This window comes from Erpetoichthys calabaricus, chromosome 2, assembly GCF_900747795.2.
Source record: "Erpetoichthys calabaricus chromosome 2, fErpCal1.3, whole genome shotgun sequence".
NCBI classification, from domain to species: domain Eukaryota; kingdom Metazoa; phylum Chordata; class Cladistia; order Polypteriformes; family Polypteridae; genus Erpetoichthys; species Erpetoichthys calabaricus.
Window position 1 is genome coordinate 117,329,156 of NC_041395.2, and position 23,073 is coordinate 117,352,228.

Here is a 23,073-nt window from a genome sequence, read left to right on the forward strand (position 1 = left end):
ATATTAATATTTCATTACCTTTCATTATGTGAATACATTGCAAATTTTGCAGGTGGCAGAAAAGGCCTTGAAATGATTGTACCTTTTTGCTCAGTGTAATCCATTCATTCATTCTCAAACTGGCCTATTCTAATTCGGGGGACAGAGCCTACTGTAGCAGCACTGGGCAAGAAGCAGGAACCCACCCTGGAAGGGGTATCTATCCACTGAAGGGCATATTCAAACACATTATAAAGTTTAAATACCATCAGATGATATCTTAACGGATATCATGCCCCGTGCAGCAGAGATTTAATTCATACATAACATTCCTTAGGGGCATTTCTGAAAGTATCGGTGCAGGCTGAATGACTTTTAAAATAGTCTTTTTATTTAGGAGGCAGAATATGACAACAGAACACAACTCAATTAAGCGAATGGAAATAACATAGCAAGGACAACAGTATTAGTTAAAAGCAATGAAGTTCAGCATTCAACCCTGCCAGAACAAGAGAACGTGACAACTGAAATTGCCAGTTGTAGTGACATACAATCACAACCCGGAAAAAGTTAGGACAGTATGGAAAATGCAATTAAAAAAAGAAAGTAGTGACTTCAAAATGTACTTTGACCTGTAATCCATCACAAACATTATAAAGACAAGATAATTCATGTTTAAGCTGATCAAGTTCATTTTTTTCATCAATATTCATCCATCCCTTCCATTGAGGGCCTGCAACACATTCTAAAAAAGCTGGGATGGGGCAATTTAGGTCCAATAATTTGTTAAAAAAAGATGATAACAATGTGAGTAGAAACAGATAATGTTCAGCAGGTGATTGTGATCATGATTTGGTATAAAAGTTGTATCCAGGAAAGGCCCTGCCCTTTAGGAGCAAAGATGTATCGAGAATCGACAATTTTCCCACAAATGAGAAAATTGTTCAAAAGTTTGCAAACAATGTTTCTCAAAGATAGATTTAGATATTACACCCTCAAAAGTGCATAATATAGTTAAAAGATTCAAGGAATCTTGAGAAAGTGCACAAAACACAAGTGTACAACATCTAACCTGACTGCCTGTGATCTCCGACCCCTAAAATGGCACTACGTCAGGAACTGTCATGCATCAATAAGTGACATAACCTCATGAGCTCAGGAGTACATTGGAAAACCTTTATCAAGTAACACAAAATGCAGTGACATCTATAACTGCTGGTTACAACTGCACTGTGCCAAAAGGAAGTCCCATGTTAACAGTCCCTCTGGGATGGACCATCACACAGTGGAACCATGTAGTGCGGTCGAACAATCAAAATTGCATGTCTTTTATGGAAGAATTTCTTTAATAATTCTTTGCATTTATATAGCGCTTTTCTCACTACGCAAAGCACTCAGCAATTGCAGGTTAAGGGCCCAACAGAGCAGAGTCCCTTTTTGGCATTTGCGGGATTCGAACCAGCAACCTTCCGATTGCCAGTGCAGATCCCTAGCCTCAGAGCCACCACTCCACCTAAACTCACATTGTGTCCTCTAGATCAAAGAAGAAAAGGGCCATCCAGACTACCAGTCCCAAAGACAGTGTCTGTGATGGCATGGGGTTTGTGTCAACGCCCTGAGCAAGGCTAACTGCACTTCTGTGAAGTCAACATTAATGCCTAAAAGTACCTAACAGGTTTTGGAGCAAAATCTTTTTTACATATTAGATTTTTGGAGCAAAGATCTTTTACTATCATTTACTAGTCACTGCTTTCTGTTTTTATTTGCATTTTTCATACCATTCCAATATTTGCTGAGTTGGGGTTGTAGGATACAACAACAAATAAAATAAAAAGAGAAGATAGCTCTAGCTTGGTTTATTTAGAATAATGTGAAGGAATTTTTGCCAAATTCAGAAAAGAATCTGTTTATATTCCCATAAAAAGAATTAGATTTTTTCCAGTTTCAGAAAACTTGGAACATCGCTTTCCCATTCAGTCAGGGAAGGTGGACTGGGATTCTTCTACATGAGTAAAATTAAACTTTATGTAAGTAGTGCAGTAAAGAATTTTTAATAGCATGCTTTTTTCCAATATGGGAGTTCAATTGGGGTTAAGATAGTCTCTCACAAAAGTTTGAGACCACTTGAAATATTTGGAGCTACATGATTTATTAACATGAATACAGCAGTGAATCTTGAATAACAACCAATGTGAACTTATATTTTTCTTTGCTGTGCTGTCTTTAAAGTCAACTTAGACAAAGTAGTGAATACAATGCATTTGAATAAATTCACCAAAATATAATCTTACTCAAAATGAACGAGTTATTAACTCAATTTGTTTTTTTGAGTTTGTGGTAATCGGTTTAGGTTATTGTGGCCACCAGGGGGCATGGCGACCCTCCAAACACCCAACACAACAGCTACAGACACAAGTTAAAATGTTAAGGAGTCTTCTATTCATGGAAAACTCTTCCTGATAAGCATTTCCCACCCCTATAGCCACAAATATACCAAATAAGCACTAGTACAGTACAAGCACAGCTTTTTTTTCCCCTTCTTTCCTGAGTCACTACCTCCTCCACTCCTCATCACAAGCTTTGCCCTCCTCTTCCTCCCGACTCTGGCTCATCCTTGTGAGGTAGGCAGCGCCATTTATTCTGCCTGTTTCTGTCTGTTTCATTAACAGCAGCAACTGGTTACTAAGTGGCGTGAATGAAAATCTGAAACCACAGTTTTATGGCAATCTCCAAAGCATGTTTAATGGGCTTGAGACCATCTCCTTCAAGGTTTCCTTCACCATTCTGCTGTTTGAACCCTGCCTCTGACAGGCAGCAGGATGCATCCACTCACAAACTGCTTATATAAAGAACTGTGTTGCTCTCAGACAAACCCACCGCCCACCTCCCTGGGACTCATGAGACTGACAGGACAGCTTGTTATGGAGGACAGGCTGCAAAGGGTAGGCCTGCTGGAAGGGAGAGTGAACATCTGAATTAAGACCATAAAGAGATGAGGTGAAATGGTTGAATCTGCCTATCAATCTTCTTTGTAAGAATCAGTTAGTTGTAGTCCCAAACCCAACCCCAAACAACTTGAACCAGCAACTTTGTGAGCCCCAGTCCTGCAGCAAAGCAGGAAAATTACACCGTTTACCTTGCTGAGCTAATAAAATATTACAGCAGGCTGGAATCTTCTCTGTTTTGGTGGAGATGACCTCATTACACTTATTGTCACCTTCTCACTTTGTAACATTATTAGAAAAAAACATATTATTATATTTAGATAAAATGTGCAATCCTTCATGGACCTACACAGGCCTCTGTTAAATATGCAATGTATTCAGGTAATGAAATATTAATAACAAATAAAAGAAGATGTCGTTTCCACATTTTTACCAGCAGCTTTGGCAATAAAATGAATCACTCAATAAATCTCCAGACCAGCAGGGAATCCACAACAGTAGCTGCCGCAAGCTAATTTCTAACATTTGAAAAAAGAGCAACATAACTCTCTGGCAATAACTAACTTGCTAATGTGAAAATAAATCTGCCTCCCTAACTCAAGCGATCAAAAAACTCCCATTTACCCAAATCAATCCAATGTCTAAACCTTCAGGAGTGAATGAATAACACAATTAGCAAATGCCAAAGCAGAGTTTCACACAGAAATATATAAAAATACACTTGGCAAGGCAGGGGATGCTGACATTAGACTGAAAGTCAGTGATTTTTCTTTAACCAGTAATTTAGATGTTCCAAAATGCAGATGGCAGGGCCTGTGCTCACTCCCAATATCCTCAGAAGCTGTGCTGGAGGCAGGGCCAGCAGGTGGCTACCAGGGATGTCACACCAGAGTATCCAGAGAAAGCCCACACAGACACAAGGAGAACATGCATATTCCACATGGCCAGGACAGTAATAGAGCTCAGATCTCTGGAGTTGTGTGGCAGAAGCACTAATGACTGTACTATCATCGACATATTCTCTGACCCATCCATATGCAGTTTTGTGCTCTTCTTTATTAACTATTATTCAAAATGATCTGAGAGGCAAACCTATGAAAAAGTGGAGTGAAGAAAGTATGAGAAACTTAGATGAAGTGGGTTCAGAAAATGAGTGAGAAGATAAATGGATATTTACATGGATACTTACAGTAGAACAATGAGAGGCAAATGAGAGGAGACCATTCAGTCCACCAAGCCTGTTTGTTTAGCTAATAGCTAATCTGCTCCAATATCTTATCCAGATTCCTCTTAAAGGTTGTCAAGGCTTCTTTTCATCTACATGCCCTGGTAGTTTGCTTCAGAGTCACACAGCTCTTTGTGTAAAGAAGTGCTTCAGTACTTCAGTTTTAAATGCACTTTCCTATAATTTCCATCAATGTCCGAGTACACGATTCACCTTTAAAATGAAAGAATGTTGCTGCGTCTACTTTATCATTGCCATTTAGGATTTTAAATCCCTGGATTAGGTCCCCACGTAGTCTCCTCGGCTTGAGACTAAACAGATTTAATTCTCTGAGTCAGTCCTTAAGTCCTGGGATGCACCTGGTTGCTCTCCTTCAAGTGCTGATGTGTCTTTTTGTACTGTGGTGACCAGAACTGCACACAATACACCAGATGCCGTCTTCCAAAATGCATTAGTTTGAGCATAACAACCTTTTACTTAAAATTAGCAGTTTTTTATGATATAACCTAACATTTTATTTGCCATTTAAATTGCTTTTGTGAACTGCTTAGTTGATGAAAATGTTGTGTCAACATATACTTGTAAATCCTTTTCAGAGGTTGCTTCATGTAGGACAGCGTCTCCATCTTGTATTTATAGCTGATGTTCCTTTTTCCCATGTGTAGCTCTTTGCACTTTTCTAAATTAAACTGCATTTTCCTAGTGTTTACCCAATTCTGAAGCTTGTCCAGGTCATTTTGAATTAACTTTGCTGCCTCCTCAGTGTCTGCCATCCCTCCAATTTAGTGTCATTTGCGAATTTCACAAGTTTACTAACTATACTAGAATTAATGTCATTAACATAAACCAGAAAATGTAATGGACCAAAGACAGACCTTGAGGGACTCCACTGGTGGCCTTGCTCCATTAGAAAGATTCTCCTTTTATCTGTATTCTTTGTCTCCTGCTGGTTAACCAACTAGACATCCAGTTTTGTATTGTTATATTTGACGCCTACAACTTCTAGTTTCACAATTCATCTTTGGTGTGGGACTGTATCAAATGCTTTTTGAAAGTCTAGGTAAATTATGTCATATGCTTTGCTTTTCTTATCCATTTCCCTGAGCACTGTTATAATTTTTATAAATGGTGGTGTTTGGCTGGTCTGATTTTTATGTTTGCTGATGGCACAACAGTGCCAGTGAAAAGTATTCACCCCTTAGATGTTTTAACATTTTATTGTTATACAACATTGACTCACAGTGGATGTAATTTGGATTTTTTGACATTTACCAACAGAAAAAGACTCTTAATTCCATCCATCCATCCATTTTCCAACCCGCTGAATCCGAACACAGGGTCACGGGGGTCTGGACTCTTAATTTGTGAATGTAAAAGTAGATCTCTGCAAGGCAATCCAAATGAATCACAAATACAAAACACAAATGAACTAATCTTGTAAGTGTTTGTAGTCAAGGGCTTTCAGTTAATTGTAGTCCTAAATATTCTTAATCTGGATGGTCTAGATCATGGTGAGACAGTGGACTTAACCTACCCAATATAGACAAAAGAAAATTCCAAGCAGCTCCATGGAAACACGATTGAAAAGCACAAAAAATCCAAGTCAATGAATATCCTCTTGGAATCCAGTTAATAAATAGTGTCAAAAATCTAGACCAACATGGCCCACTAGTGAAAGCTCGGCTTAAAAACCAGACTGGGCCAAAAGTGGGATGGAGAGATTGGCTTGTGATGATATAACTGTCCATTTGGGAAATTTTAAAAATGAGTATTTTTTTTAATTTGAGGGTTTCAGTGTCAATTGTAAACTAAGGCACAAGGAACTGAATGTTTGAGTAACAGACTGAAAAGAAGTGGTACACCATCACCAGATTGAAAATCCAGGGTTGGGCAAAAATTAATCAATGAATTGGAGGATCTGGGCATGAGGGCACAAAATATTTCTTATATAAACACAATGAGATTTGTAAGAGAGTGGGATCATCTTGAAGATAGAGAGGAAACTCGGAATCTGTGTCATCGTTGCTAAACTGCTGTAAAAATATAATTTTCTTTCTATTATTTACATTTTTGCATTTAATCTTCCAATTTTCTATTTTAGTCTTTTGTTTTAATAAATATGATAAATTCTTTTAAGATTAATTTGGTCTAGATTCTTATATCTTTCTGGCCTTCTAGGTTCAAATCAGGGGTGGGTGTCACCTAGGGGGTTTCATTGAAAGGCTAAGCAGGGTTAGGGATGTTAAATACAAGTCTGTGAGACAATCGCCTGCAGGAAGGAACCCAACTTGTTAAAGTCTCAACACCAGGTACGAGAACCAGAGATCTGGAACTGCAGGCTAAACCTTAAAAGGCCCTAAAGTTACCATTGCCTCCAAATCTCTCACCCCTTAGCCTAGGGAAAAGAGATGGATAAGGCACTATATGAATAGATAGATAGATAGATAGATAGATAGATAGATAGATAGATAGATAGACTCACTATGGTCTGAGCAAACACCAGAATGACTAAAAAGTAAGAAAAAAACATCTGTCTTGGCAGTCACAGTCAGTCGTTAAGAATAATCATAAGCATAATATAATCATTCATTAAGAAATGGAAAGAGTGTAGCACAGCTGTAAATCTGACTGCAGCAGGTTATCCACAAAAGCTAAGTGATCATAAAAGAAAGACTAGTAAGAGATGGCACTGAGAGACCTATGAGAACTCTGAAGGCTTGTGAGGACAGAGAATAAAATGAATGCATCAAAATACAGATACATCCTGAAGAAATACATGATGAAGTCTGCAAGAGACCTGCACCTGTGGAGAAGATTTGCTTTCCAGCAAGACAACAACCCCCAAGCATAAAGCCAAAATTACCCATAAATGGCTTAAAAAGAACAAAGTTAAGGTCCTGGAATGACCAAGTCAGAGTCCTGATCTCAATCCAATTGAGAATTTGTGGCTGAACGTGAAGAAGGCTGTTCACTCACGATCTCCATGCCTCAAGCAGCTTTGTAAATAAGAACAGGGAAAAATGGCAGTGTGCAGATGTGAAAAGCTGACAGAGAGACCTGTGCACACAGACTCAAGGCTGTCATGGCTGCCAAAGTTACAGCTACTAAATCCTGAGTTGAAGGGGGTGAATACTTATGTGATCAGTTATTTTATGCTTTATATTTACAATTAACTTAGATCAATTTGCAGAGATCTGTTTTCAGTTTGAGAATAAAGAGTCTTTTTCTGTTGATCAATGTCAAAAAAGTCAAATTAAACTTATTGCGATTCACTGGTATATAACAATATAATGTAAAAACATTTAAGCTTGTCCAGTGCTTTTAGGATCCAAAGATAGCAGATGTTAGGGGGGATTTATAGTTTAACAATTAATTCCAACCAAACTGCATACGCTACAGATTTCACAGACTGTTCGGCTATACACCTGCACTGAACTGTTGAGTAGAATCGGTTGTGTTAAATTATTAGCTTATAGACATTTCCACACATTCTGAGGGAAGTGAGTTCAAACCTAGCTTCTAGTTGTTGACAACTGCATGTTCTCCATGTGTCAGTATGTGCTATCCTCTGGGTACTCCGGTTTTCGTCCCACACCCTGGTAGACATGCAGGTTAAGTGTCAATTCCAAATTGGCCTTACGTGGATGTTGGTGTGCACGTGAGTGTGACCTAAGCTGGCTTCTGCCTCACTCCCAACATCGCTGTAATATCTTCTGGTCTCCTGCAACCTGGAAATGTATTGACTAGGTTTCAGAATGTTATGTTGTCAATGTCGGGGTTGCTCGCATGTGCCTACAGGATCTAAGCAAGGGGAATCGCAGGAGAAGGATAGGAAAACTCGCATATCTGTCTGCTTCTTCTACAGCTCCAAAGTGACCAACCCTGAAGATATACGAGACCCCCAACACCAGCTAACTCGGCCTGCTCACCTCTCCGCTCTTTGTCTCTTCTGCTGTGCTGAGCTTCACTACATGGCCGCTCAGGTTTGGTCCAAGAGTGCCACTGTAGCTGCAGGTTTTGTTCCAACCCAATTTCTTAATTAGTACTCAAGTGTTGATGGCAAATTAATCATTGCCATAGTGGCATTTTTGAGAAGATTTCTAGCCCTTAATTGTTTATTTTACTCTGAGACCAATTTTCATTTTTTAACGACTTTTTGTTTTCTTTACAAGCTACCAGTTAACAAAGAGATGTACTGTAAATGACAGTAGAGCAGGCAAGTTCACTATCTAACTTGGTCTGATTTTTCTACATGTCTTCGTAAGGAAGCATCTGCTTCATTACAATATTCAGAAAGAACTGGAAGAGAGAAAAAAAGAAGGAATAAGAATTGCTAAACTGCTCCAGGCTCCAAGGTATCTGCAGAAAAGGAAAACTCAACAATATAAACAATAAAACAATATAACAATGACTTGATGTAGCACAATTAAAGTCATACAGTTAAATTACTCAAGTCACTAGCATGCCTAAAGTGTGCCGATTCTAGAGTCATATATTGCAGATGTGTCAGATAATTCCAAAGAATTACCCAGGGCGAGGATTGGGGACGAGGAATAGTGGAGGTGTTATTTTGGAAAAATGACAGCTCATTCCAGAATTTATTGTTACGATGTGCGTACAATGACTACTGACTGACTGTTGAGAGCTGACAGCTGTGCTTATTGCTGGCAGTCTCCAAGTTGACTTTATGTAAATGAATTTTCGGTGCTGACGTTCACATCAGTGCACACACCTGTAAACTGCGTTCAACTAGTACTGAGTGCGCTTTATATGAACACATACGCTGAGGGATTATGCAAGATGTAACGTGAATAATGCACAGCAAGCAGTAGTAAGCTATCATGGAGAATGTATGAAGCATCTGAATGAAATATAGGTCCTGGAAATACTTACCAATCCAGTAAAACTCCCATGTAAAAGAATTGATTCTTCTGTTTCCTTACTTTTGCCTCTCAGGTCGCCATTTCACTCTGGCTCAACAGCACCCTCTAGAGACTATAACTGAGGTATGTAGTATGTGACTGATACAGAGGCGCCCAGTATGTACCCAGATGTACCCAGTAAAAGTGTGCAGGAATAGATAACAAGTTGTGCTATCAGCAGGGACTGGCGTCTCATTAAGAACAAAAACCTGCAGCCACTGCAGCCCACCAGGGCGAAGCCTGAGAATCTCTGCCTTATAAGATAATGAAGTGAGGGAGACTTCAAAGGACCTCCGACAACACTCAAGGACCATTTGTCTAATGACCACAAATGGCTATTTTTGCAGAGTGTGTTTGGGAATACCCGACATGTCTTGACACAACTTATCCTCCCCAATGTTTTTCTTTACGTTTAATTAATGAATAATGCAGACTGCAACAATATTCTGGCACTCCTTAACTCAGCTGGAGTCTCCATTAGCTTTACTGAATCAGCATTTAAGCATTACCTTTGACATTAGCATATCTTTCCAAACACACATTGCACAACTTCCCAAAACATATTTTTTTCCATTTTGAAAGTGTGGAAAATTGAGATAGTAAGGCAGTGTGGCAAAGTGGTTATGGCTTTGGACTTCAAACCCTGAGGTTGTGGGATCAAATCCTGCCAGTGACACTGTGTGACCCTGAGCAAGTCACTTCACCTGCCTGTGCTCCAATTGGAAAATAGAAATGTAACCAATTGTATCATAAATGTTGTAAGTCGCTTTAGATAAAGGCTTTGGCCAAATAAATAAATGTTTCAAACTATGCAGGATACTGAAAAAATTAAATTCATTCATTTATTACATGCAGGATTCACTACTGCAATGTGTTACTAACTGGGTGTCCAAATAATTCCTTAAGCAATTTTCAGTTAATTTAAAATACCACTACAAGAATATTACAAGAACTAGAAAGTACAAACTCATACTTCCAGTTTTCAAGTCCTTGCACTGGTTCTCTCCGTATAAATCTCTAAATGGCCAAGGCCCTGTCAATTTGACTGAACTCATCATACAAACCATATTAACTATCAAGATGCCATCCTTCTAAAGATTCCAAGGATTACTAAAATGAGAGGGGGAGGTCGAGCTTTTAGTTACAGGGCCCCAAAGCTGTGGAACAGTCTGTCGGCCATTATAAGAGGTGACCCTTCAGTTTCAGCTTTTAAATCCCAGTTTCTGTTTAGCACACCCTGACTAGAGCTGCTGATCAGCTGTGCATAATGCATATCTGTTTGTTAGTCATTTGTACAAAAATATAAGCATTGCAATAACTATAAACTGTGACTAACCCTCTTCTATTCTGTCTCTCTTCTCTGTACCAAACTGAGGCACGTAGTGCCATGGCTCAGCTGCCAGGCTGCTTTGCAGCCCATGAAAAAATTCATCTCTAAGATATTGCAAGTCTTCAAATCAATGAATAGAAAGATTCTATCGTCAGATTTGATAGCCGGCACAGAATCCGGTTAGGTGGACAGTTGTCTAAAGTCTTCAAAACTGCGACTGTGTCTGACTTTGTCTTTGACTTATATTGTTATAACTGACCGTGGACCCCCAAAAGGGTTCTTTTCTCCAGGGATGCAGCTGACTGGAGTTTTTGTTTTCCTCTCCTCTGCTGTCAACTGACTGTAGTTCAGCACTTAATTCATGGACAGATAACTGGAGTGTAGGACTCCATTATTGTTAATCAGATTCAAATTACCTTTGTTATTTTATTCCTTTCATTTGTTGTTACTGTATATCGAGTGTAACGTAATGGCAAAACAGATATTGATAATGTGTAGTTTGAAAAAGAAGAAATCCTAACCTATATTATTTCCCCATTTTGATATGTTCTAGTGGTAGGTGAGAAATGAAAGAGGAAGCATGTGTCTAAGAACACAAATCACATTGCACTGCGTTCTCTTGTTTTCTAATGCTTATGGTCATGTACATTTTTGTGTCTAAAGCATCTCTAAACAAAATGACAAGAACCTGCCCTCCTCCCCAAAATTAAATTTCCATATATATTACTACTGCTTAATCGTTCTTGGTTTAAAATATTTCATGGTGCCTAGCAAAAGACTTGTTGAGGGTCTTGACACAGGGCTGTCATAGGCCCTGGGGCAAAGTAGTGTGCTGGGGCCACTGTTTTGACAGCAAAACAGAAACATACATAGGTATCAGAAACATTGAGGGCCTCCAGCCAACGCCCATGGTGCCCACACATTAAGACAGCCCTGCGTCTTGGAAGTGAGAACTGGATCTCTGACTTTGTGCTTCCCAGTGTTGAGCCTGTGACCACACCATCACAAGGCCAGCAAACAACTGTTTCCCATATTGCTAGCAGCGTGACTCACTTCATTGTCTCCTTTGATGATTATGGGCTTGTGCCGGTAGGATTTTTACCATTGACTTTCATTAAAGTCACTGTCTGTGACTTGGAATGGAGGCTTAAACAAGTTGCTAAAATGGAATCAATGCTGCCCGGAGCGATCTGCTAGTGTACTGGTGGCAGAACTCATTGGATTTTTTTTCTTTGTCGGTGATTACAAGCCTGATTTAACCATACAGGTGTATTCTTTGTCACACCGCCTGCTATTGAAAGATTTGTTGCATGAGTCATCTGGCTGAGATTTGGGAAAGGAAAGGAAAAAAATGAAGGCACTAAATATTAACTGCTGGCTCTCCACTGATAAGATAGTAGAAAAATAAAACACACCCTGGAAATGCAGCATGAATCAGTCATTAAGTGCCAGTTATTACTGTGGCGCAGATATGTTTTAAGGACCGATATGACATATGAGATTCATGGTATGTGTTACGATGATTTTAATTTAACGGCACTCCACATGAGGGCTTTGCTTGTTTTATTGAAAAGCTCTTTTTGCGTCCTGTACTGTAGAGATTGTTGACAGATCCTTGCCCTCTCACTGACTATAACTGCTTGTTATTTAAACACATTAATAATCTCCACCTGTAAAAATATTATTCATGAATAATTCACCTTTAATAGAGGTTAACGGGTTATTTATTATTTATTTTAAAGCAAAATTACCAGCCTCTTAAGGGTAATCAAAAATTCTATATGATGCTGGTTTTATTTTGTCATCATTGGAGGATTTCTTCCTGGAATGTAATCACTTCTTCTTAGTAACAATCCAGCTACAAGGAGTGTGAGGCAGAAGTCACCCTTGGATGGGACCCGCGCACTGCAGCAATCTAGAATTTTAAGACAGAAAACTAGAGTTAGCTAGAGGAGAACCGGAAAGACACAGGGAGAATGTTCAAGTCTGTAGAGAAGGACGTCTATCCAAAAAAATGAAGCAGGAGATGGGAAGACTGCCACTGTAGTCACCAATGTGACTGACCTCTTGTTGTAAAGAACAGAGATAGAAATTTTACAGGACATCAGGAAAGGCAGGGAGCTTCTAATTGTAATCCACATTAGGATTTCACTTTCATCCATTTGATTGGGGGGCATGGTGGTACAGTGGTGGGGTTGCTGCCTTGCACTAAAGAGTCCAGGCTTTGTATCTTGGGTCCTCCCTGCGTGGAGTTTGCATGTTCTCCTGTGTCTGTGTGGGTTTCCTCTGGGTGCTCCGGTTCCTTTCCACTGTCCAAAGACGTGCAGGTTAGGTGGATGGGTGGTACTAAATTGGCCCTAGTGTGTGGCTGGCGTGGGTGTGTGTGTTAGCCCTGCGCTGGACTGGCACCCTGTCCAGGGTTTCTTCCAGCCTTGCACCCTATGCTAGCTGGGATAGGTTCCAGCAACTACCCAAACCTGTTCAGGACTAAGTGGGTTAGACAATGACCTTCATTTAGGCCTTTGCTCTCGTGGACTGGATACTTGGAATCTCCAATCATAACAGTTCCCAACTCAGAGGTGCACATTTCTTCGTAACAAACTTGAAAGTCAGTTACTCAACATCAAATATAAGTGGGACCACCTCGAGAGAAATAGCGAGGGACTTGAGGGAAGAAAATGAAGAGCATATGTCCACATTTAATATGGTGCACTTCTGATGTCATTTACACCCTAAAAAGAAAGTCAAAAAAGCAAAGAGGCTGTCAAAATTGACTGTGCTTGAAGTGCTCCTTTGGTTCTACTCTTCCCTCACATGTCATGAGGTAGTGAGGACTACAAGGCAGGCAGTGTGGTGTAGCGGTTAAGGCTTTGGGCTTCAAACCCACTACTGACACTCTGTGACCCTGAGCAAGTCACCTCACTTGATGGGCTCCAATTGGGGAAAAAACAAAGAAATGCAACCAAGTATCTCAGAAGTTGTAAGTCACCTTTGGAGCAGGGTGTCAGCCATGTAATAGTAATACAAGGCTGTGTCCTCAGACACCCTGTCAACTCACCTAACCTCCCATGATGTAAATATGAAAACAACGGTCACAATGGATTTATGAATCACTTTAGATTAACTAAGATAAAATATAAGTTTGATACTCGTCTCATCCCTACACACAAACCTGTAAACCGTGCAAAGATGATTGCCATTGCCATGTTCAGCTTTTTATAACTGATTTTATTTTAGGGTGTTTTTGTTGCTTTGTTTCAGACATAGGACCAGGCCGATGTCGCTATACGTCATGTATGTGGGTCACATAGCAGGTCAACCTCAAATCGCCCTCAGACCCCTTCCTGCGATACTGATAAATTAAATAATAATATTAATACCAACAAAATGACCGTGAGAAACAGACAAGGTAAAAATAACTTATTAAATCAATCTTATAAAAACTATACAGACATAAATGGCAGTAACCAAATTCGTGGACGCACCTCCCTCCTCTACATGTGGTATGTGAATATCTTAAAAGAAAGAAAACCCTTCAACAAAGACAAACCCCAAAGACCAGGCAGTTTTCAGACACTTATGATAATATTAGTCCAATTTCCTTGTTCTCTTTTCCCCAGAGTCTCTAAACGTGCTACCCCACATAAGCAAGGATCGCTCTTAGCTTACCCACGTTAATTTCTCCTGACTGTCCCAACCGTTTCTATTTCAGAGTGGGTCGTCCGGAAAAGTCTTTGAGGTGGCCACCTCCGTAGGCTGGTGAGGCAAATCCTTTCTCTGGCCGTGGGTAGTCTGCGTTTGCTGTTTTGGTCCCACTTTAGCAGTTGGTGTTTTGTTTGGTTCTTTTATTTTTTCTTCTTGCCTTTTGTGGCCTTTTTTAACTGAATCTCCATGACAACCCCAGGAAACTACAGCAACAGACCACGCCCCTCCCAAAGGTCTGTCCAATGTGCCCGATTTTTTCGCCTTCCCCTCCACTATATTGCTTGGGCAGCAACCAGGTTTACATTGGGGATGGCAAAGAGACAAAAGCAAGTCAGATAGCATTTATATGTCAGTGCCACAACACTGGCAGAGGAAAAAAAAGGACCCAGAGAGAAACAGGAGTCGGAGGAAAGGCCATAAAAGTTTCAGACACCTAGGACATAAGCCAAAATGAAATGGTAAACCTGAAGTCAAACCATGCAGTGCTCAAAGAACTTTTATCCCACATGTGATTTGTTTTTCAGATCATATCTGAAAACTCTGACAATATGAAAGTCTCAGGCACTGCGTGATGATCCATGACATCTCGCATAGTGTCATCCCGGCCATCACTGCTAAACAATAAGGCACAAAATGGCAACTTCTGTGGAATTCAAAAAAAAGAAAAAATTTCATCACTCAAATAACTTAAATTGAACAAACTAAAACCAGAACTGGGTATTGTCATCTGAACCGTGGTACAGAACTGTAAAAATAAAAGACTGTAATCGGCGGTGGCGTTTCTGCATTAACTCTTTGATGTCGACTTTTGTCAAAATTCAGGGGTAGAGGACAGTAATCAGCTGTAAAATATGACAAAACTTGCCCTTATAGAAAGAAAGTTACATAACTTTGTTGATTTAACCTCAATTCCATACGCGCGCATGAGTAGTGAAGGGCAAACACCCTCTAAAATGGCATCGACATCTGGCGAGAGACCAAAGCAAATGTACAAAGCGAAATTACTCCATGGACGTTTTACGTAATTTCGTTGAATAGGATTCTTACATGTCGGACTCCGAGTTTGATGCAAGTGATTTGGAGATGGATATTGAAAGCAAAAGTGAGATACCTGCATCATGTGATCGGTCCCCAGCTGATCTTGAAGCAGCTGATGCACCTACAGCAGCATTTGCCTGGGAGGACCACCACGTACAATGACAAAAGGTACAAACCATATCGCTGCCCACCTGCTGTGTCAAAAACAGCCAGGCAGCCGGCTCACCGTGCATTCCTGCTGACCATCGAGGTGCCCCCATGCAGCCACTGCTGCCAGAGATGACAAACATACGCCAACAGCAGCCACAGCACATAATAGCAACAGATGTTGACTTATGTGTGAAAACATTGCTATGTGTGCTTTTCAGAAAACTGCATTTTTTGGAAAAAAATATTCATCCCTCAAAGAGTTCAAGAGTGGGGCACATTCCTACCAAATTTTGTGTAAAATAAAAAATAATATCTTTCCTCAGTAATTTTAATTACTGTATTATTAAAATGTTTGGAACAACCCTCAGCTTTCTTAATCAAGTTTTTTTGCAATTGTCTATCATATACATAACATACTTATTTAGAAAAATATTGCTTCTTGCAGTATGTGAAAATGCCCGGTGCTGGAAGCCTAGTTCAGCTGAGAGTCTGGACCAATTGGCCCTGCAGTGGTCTCTGTATCCATTGGTGGGTGTGCGTGTGTAAAGCCTGAGCTTTCCTGTTTAGCAGTGAGGCTTGAAGGTCCACAATGAGCGACTCGTTAAGCATTTCTGGTTCCAGCTTTTCCATGTTCGGGCACTACATTACAGCACACGCCAGTGAAGAGGTATGAAGAATTCAGTACCGTTTGCTCTCTTAAAGGTAACCAATGAAATTTTAAAAAAAGAGAAAGGAAATTAATACCAGGAAGGTGTTGTTCACAAGACATCACACTGCATCCTGATTTTTCACCCATCGCTGAGGGAGACTGCACTAAAGTTGACAAAGTGACCAAAGGAAGCCTACGTGTAGTGTGACGCTCCTGTTTCAAACACGTGTAGAGTACTGGTGTTGAAAGTATAGGTACTGTATATATGTAGAAAACCCTTTTTTCAGTTTTTGGCTAACTTCACAATAACCAGCAAACACCTGACCCGCCTGGTGGTTAGTACTGCAGTGTGTAGTTTGAGTCATGTAGTGTGTGTAGTCTGTGTCTTCTTTCCATGTTATCGTGGCTTATACTTTTAAGGCATTTGATTCTAAAGTTGAGGTGATGCTGCTTCAATTTAGGCAGCTCATAGTCCATATATGTTCCTTTGCAGTGGCTGGCTCTCACTTTAAATCTCAATGGCTGTGTTTTGTGAGATGATGGAAATATCAGAGGATATCACAATGATCTGATGCCAAGTGGGACAGACAAAGCACCAGCATCCCATTCTTTGATTAATGTATTTCGACATGAAAAGTGTGTGAACTTGCATGTTTCATTACTCATTTGCTAAAGAAGGACAGATACGGTAACACGATAAAATAAAAGGTGCCAAAGTGGTTCTTCAGAGCAATGCCATAGAGCAGAGGTCCTCAATCCCAGTTCTGGAGGGCCGCGGTGGCTGCAGGTTTTTGTTCTAACCCAGTTGCTTAATTAGAAAGCAATTCTTGCTAATAATTTAATTTCATGGCTTGTCAGTGCTTTGATTTTGCTATGACAGGTAATTCTCATATCCTGGATTTTCTTCCGCTTTCTAAACATATCATCCAAATAATTTGAAGGCTAAAATGGATGAGTAATTATCAGTCCTTCACTTTCCTTCCAAGTATTTAATTAAACCCAATAGTGCATGATAAATACACGCAGGTGTAAATGGAAACAAGCTAAATGGAGAAATGCTGGTCTCCTTTGTCATTTGAATCTTATTACTTAAAAACCTAGAATGCAGCTGTTTAAGACTAAAATAAGCAATAAGGGTTCAAAATCTTAATGAGCGAGACAACTAAAGTGAAACCGAAGTGTTACTTGAGCAATAAGTGCTTCTTATTAAGCAATTGGGTTGGAGCAAAAACTTGCAGCCACTGTGGCCCTCCAGGACCGTGATTGAAGACCCCTGCCATAAAGGAACCATTTCTGGTACACAAAAGAACAATCCACATGAAGGCTCCATAAAGAACCTTTCACTTAGATCTGTAGCAAGGTACATAAATAGACAATAACAGACTTGTGAAGCACCAGTGGGCTCATGATTTTAAAAGGACTATTTCTGCATACAATAACACAGGCAAAGTCCAGGCTTCCTTGATCTGTTGTATCCGCAGCCTGCTATACATTAAATGTTTCTGTTTGTTTTGTTCACATATTACCTTTTCAAACTCCAAAGAACCCATATGGAGAGATGAAATGCTTCTTTGTCAAGCAAACGCTCTAGGAGGAACCACACAGCTCAGTAAAGAGCCATTAAGGAACCAGGTAGGTTAGGAGCACGCCCTGATACAGCGCATTGCTGCACCCACCACATGACACACCAACTCAGGATCCCAGATTAGGACCCGAGTGCAGCCATGCAACAGGTGACACCTCAGAATCACACTAGCTCAGGTGGAATGGAACCAGTGTGAGGTTTTTTATGGTGGCTGGAGTGCCAATTCTACCACCAACCCCCAGGTTTTTCCCTGCAGGTTCGAGAGCCTACATGCTGGGCTGGATGCAGATTAACATCGTACCCAGGACGGAGCAATTGCAGGTTAAGGGCCTTGCTCAAGGGCCCAACGGAGTAGAGTCCCTTTTGGCATTTTCGGGATTCGAACCAGCAACCTTCCGATTGCCAGTGCAGATCCCTAGCCTCAGAGCCACCACTCCGCCAGGAGTGAAATTAATGTTTACATTTGAGAAGTCTGTACACATACTGTAAGGACCCAATAGACTTTTCATGCCAAAAATGACACTATTGAGAAGTAAATAATAATAATAAGAGAGTTTGGTAGCTTCCAGAAGCATTATTTTAATGGCAAAATCTAATGTTAGTTTTGAATTTATGGAATAGATGGATGGATGAAGAAAAACTGAATACCAAAAAAAAAGACTTATTCTAGAACTGTTTGAAATGAAACACCCCTAGATGCTGCACTAACAATGAAGATGGAAAAATGTTAAGTAATTAGAGCATTATAGAGAAAAAAAATACTTCATAAGCATAGCCCGTTTTCCCCAGAATTCAAATGTTTTTCTTAACGAAATGGGCAAAAGCAAAAGGGTTGTTAGTATTTATTTCATTATTATTTCTTAATCATTTACAACAGTCTGTTCATTTTGAAACTGGGTCGCGGCCGGGATATTAAAATCGCCAGTTAGCTTAGCATTCATGTGGGAAGAAACAGGAATGCCTAGAGAAAACACCTGCGAACACAAGGCAGTGACCGAACTTGAAACAGAGCTGAAGTCCCTGGGGCTGCGAGAAAGTAGACATAAACACGACATACGAGCCACCATGACGGCTCTTTAATTCAATGCAACAAATATAAACCACTGCCACAAACCGTCAGCACCCGAGGATCTATTCATGTGAAAAAAACATCAGCAAAACCAGCAAACGGGGCCGAAGACGCAGCTCAGCAGGAAAGCATTGTTTGTGCGCTAAACTGTACAGGAAATACAAAAAAATAGTGGAAATATAATATCAGCGTCTCTAATTTAAATGAATGCCTTTCGCTGGTGGGGGAAATATGAAACGATTTCAGACCTCACGCTATTATTGGCTAATTTAATATTTCGGCAAAGAATGAATTATCATATTAGTCGGTGCGCTGAATTTAACAAATAAGGCGGCATAAAGACGGGTTACCCCAAGACATTTCCCTGTTGAGATTCAACTCTTACGTATTTGTTAGTGACGTGAACGTCAGGTGGCCGCTGATAAAATAGAGAGCGAGCGAGCGAGAGAGAGAGAGAGAGGGCGTGAAAGCAAGAAAGAGCTGTCCGTGGTGCTGAAACGGGATTTGCACGCAGACAACAGAGATGCTCGCGTCCCATTCGCTTATCTTGTAAACTGACTTCCAAAGGTGAGCTTTTTTAAATTATAATTCAGTATGGATGACAAGAAAAAAGAAAAAAAAGCTTTAACTTATTGTGAGCGAGCTAAAACGAGACAGGTACTGTTCAATTTTACTGCGCGTTTCAATTCTTTTTTTCCCTTGTAAAACAGCAACCTGATGCACTTTTGAATGTTTACATTGTATATTGTGTGTTCTTGTAAGGAATCTTTTCTTTTAAAATTAGCTGGTTATTCTTGTGTGCAGTACGGCAACACTGAACACTTTACTAAGCTTTCTGCGCAAAGCCAAAGCGATGTTAAATGCACGCCTGTGTGTCTCTCAGACATCGCGAACTTAAAAATCAGTGCACAGCGCTTCTTTTTTTCCAGTGGTTTAAATCACTGGAATTTTTTTCTACTCTAACGAAATAGTAAAATGATTATTCCTGGGTGTTGTTTTGCAACAGGCTGACGGAGTTACCTTGGAAACCGATTATGGAGAATTGTTGCTCGCTTCCTAATGTGAAATTAACGCTCAGCAGTATTCCTTGAACAATTCGGATGCTGTTACTTGTCGCCTTAATATAAACTTTTATTCTTTAAGTGCTATACGCTTTAAACTAATACATGGCCATTTGTTGTCATTTAAAATGACTTGAGAATGTAAATCTCAAAATGCCATTGCTTTGTGTGCCATTATACTGCTGATGAGACTTTTTTTTCCTGCTTTCAGACATTAAGAATGCATCGGCATAAGATCTCTCTGGCCGGAGCAGTGGTTCTCACCTGCAGCCTTCTTCACACTTGTTGCATCGATGCGTTTTCATTACGGCAGCAAAGGCTAGTGGAAAATGAAGCAGAGAATAAGCGACAGAGCCCTTATTTCATGCCCAGTCCGGAGATGCTTAAAGCCTTGGGGTATATCGAAAACCTCAAGCAGCAAACGACTGGCGAAGAAGCGGTACCGGACTACGACATTGAAAAACTGCGAGCTTTGCTAAGACTTAATCCTACACCAACCATGGAAGACGCTGTCCAAAGTATACTGGGAGACACGCGGGGCGGTAGGGTGGAAGATACATCTCAGCGCTTTAAAATGCTGCTTAGGGCGCTTCAGCAGGCGGATAAAGAGTCTAAATTCTCTCTTAAAACTCCGAACTCACAGTACGTCTTCAACAACAGGCAGTATCCAGAAGACGAAGGAGTAGCGGAAGACTTTGGTGATTATGGAGCCTACGCTTGGCCAGAACGGTCGAGACCCCTGAAACAGCAGCAGCTCCTTTTTGAAGACGAAGATTCGAGAGAAAGCCCCTACAAGCGCACAAATGAAAACGTGGAAGAGCAGTACACACCGCAAAGCCTGGCCACGCTGGAGTCTGTTTTTAAGGAGATGGGCAAGTTGACAGTGCCTACCAACCACAAAAGAGAAAAGCTAGAAGAGGAGCAGAAAATGTACAAGGATAATGAAGACGAGACGTACAGGGTGAATAACTTGGCTTATGAAGATGTCACCGGAGGAGAGGACTGGAATCCAGTGGAGGAAAAAGTAGAGACCCAGGAGATTGAAGAGATGAAGAACAGCAAAGAGGAAATCGACAAAAGCTCCGATGAGATCGATGAAGACACCAAGAGGTCGAGTCCACCTAAATACAACAAGGATCCAGAGGATCACGAGACAGAGGAGTTCAGTAAACGCCTTGATCAATACCTTATGAGGATTCTGGAGAATAATCAAAGGGAAGAAGAAAAACGAGTGAGGGCGGAAAGGGCAAAGGATGCGGCAAACAGCGAAAAAAGGATAGCTAGACCTTTTGGGCCATATGATATGGACCCCCGGGCCATATATCAGCTAATCGAACTATCTAGGAAACTGCAGATACCACCCGAGGATCTGATAGAAATGCTAAAAAGTGGAGATTCAAAGAAACAAGACCTGGTGCTGGATAACCCAGACGATCAGGATAAAATCGATGAAAAAGTGAGCCAGACAGTTTCTTACAAAAAAGACAAGGGGGGGAAATCTCACAACAGGCGACCACAAGACCTTCTTCCAGAGGATCTCCCAGATGACTTAAACACCGAAGATATACTGAACATCCTTGGCGTAGACAACGTGATTAACCAAGCACCCAAATACACCTTCAAACCAGTCAACATCAAAAACGGGCCTGGCAGATCGTCTGCCGGAGGAAGACGGGGGGACTATGCTGCAGCCCAGACTAGGTGGCTCCCAAATAATTCAGACAGAGGCCCGAGCGATAATGGAGAACCTGCGGATGAGGACGAACTGGCCAGTTACTTGGCTACAGTGCTAGCAAAATACCCTCAGATCATCAACTCCAAAGACGCCAAAAGGGTCGCGCAGTCTTCGTCGGCGGAAGATAAAGTGGCCTATGGGAATTACGAACAAGCCATGAAAGATTACTTTGATCAGATGGGTGTTTCCGACAGCGCCTCCACAATTAAAAGATTGTCGGGCCCCCCAGAGGAGGACTCCAAAAACATACCGCACTTGGACGAAGAAATGTTGCTGAAAATGCTGGAGTATATCAACCAAGAGACTGGGGAAACGGAGGACAGGGACCGCTACGCCAAAGTAGTCAATGGAATGTAACTGGGGAAAGTCTGTCCATTGTAATCTCAAATGTGTACGCCATCCGCGCACTTCTACTGTATAGTCGAGTACGGTGTCTGCTTATTTGTAACCCCCATGCGACAAGAAACGATAGCTTAATTAACTAACTGAGCTGACCGATATGTCCTCCTGCGTTTTCCATGGTCCTTAGTTTAGAGCAATTTACAGTATTTTGTCGTTTTTGTTGTTCTACTAATCCCGTTCGAAGAGAGGTTCTCCGTACACCGCAGGTACAACACACTGTTACATTTTCGAATATTACCTTTCAGCACAGGCTGTAATCCAGTAAGTTTCGGGTATACTTTTGATTCAATGTTGTTTTATTAATAAAATATCGTGTCTTCAATAATGTGTGACGTATTGAAGAAGAATAAAGCATTCACTATTATTTTCTTCTGATGTGCATTGTTATGTTATTTTTACATTAAAATGAAGTAATTGCCGTGCAACATAATAAACAATGTTGTGCTTGTGAAAGTCGCAGAGCCGACTGTGAAATCCGATTTATTTTGGGCGCAGGGAGTAAAAGATCGAAAAAAACAAAAGCGTGGACGTGTGAAGAATGTTTCAAGTCTGAATGTGGCGTGCTACTCAGTGTTGCGGCAAATACGGGGCTGTAAAACACATTAAAGGCGCGCTCTCGCAAGGGGGGGGGTGACACGTTGTTGTCGGTGGCTGGCGTTAGTTTGTGTGCGGTTGTGTGTCACTCAGTCCTTGACAGCTGCCTCAGGCACACACTTCATAGGACCCATCTACGTCATGGATGGTAACAGCGGTCAAATGTGAAACTGAAGTCACATACCGTTTGCATTTTGATTTTACGCGAGTTCTGGCTGTGACTGTTGGAAGGCAGGAACAAACGGATTTTTAGAGAGGAAAGCGAAGCAGGCGACCAACAGCTGATGCACAGAGACGATCTGCAGTAACGACCTAAGCAATAGCGTCCGCGGTTAATAAAGGATACCGCGTAAAAGCTTTCATTAATAATTAACTGACAAACATTATATAATACTTGTTTACGTCTTTATAATCGTCCGCTTATTATTTGTCGCCAGTACCTATAATCCAAAATTAAAGCTATCCATCCATTATAAAGATTTGTTAATTATAAAGGATTACTAGATACTGGATATACACAGGTTCAATAGTAGCTAAACGGTTACCTATATTAAAAACACTGGCATTCATTTTTACATCTATTTTATGGGCAGTGGAGTCGGATCTAAGCACCGCTACACTGGTCTCAAGGCATAACAAAATAACATGAGAATGGCTACAAACAAGTCCATTACAGGACACAAG

The 23,073-nt window shown here is 40.7% G+C and overlaps 1 protein-coding gene across 1 annotated transcript; it reads left to right on the top strand.

Annotated features, from left to right (window-relative positions):
• Nucleotides 1–19,039: 19,039 nt before the first annotated feature.
• Nucleotides 19,040–22,159, top strand: scg2a (secretogranin II a). Its single transcript, XM_028794415.2, has 2 exons — nt 19,040–19,164; nt 19,870–22,159. Exon 2 carries the CDS (start codon nt 19,879–19,881, stop codon nt 21,748–21,750), a length of 1,872 nt encoding a protein of 623 aa, XP_028650248.1. The 5' UTR covers nt 19,040–19,164; nt 19,870–19,878; the 3' UTR covers nt 21,751–22,159.
• The last annotated feature ends 914 nt before the right edge of the window (nt 22,160–23,073 follow it).

Coding starts and splice junctions, on each gene's coding strand:
- scg2a (XM_028794415.2), top strand. CDS start 19,879: ATGCATCGGCATAAGATCTCTCTGGCCGGAGCAGTGGTTCTCACCTGC.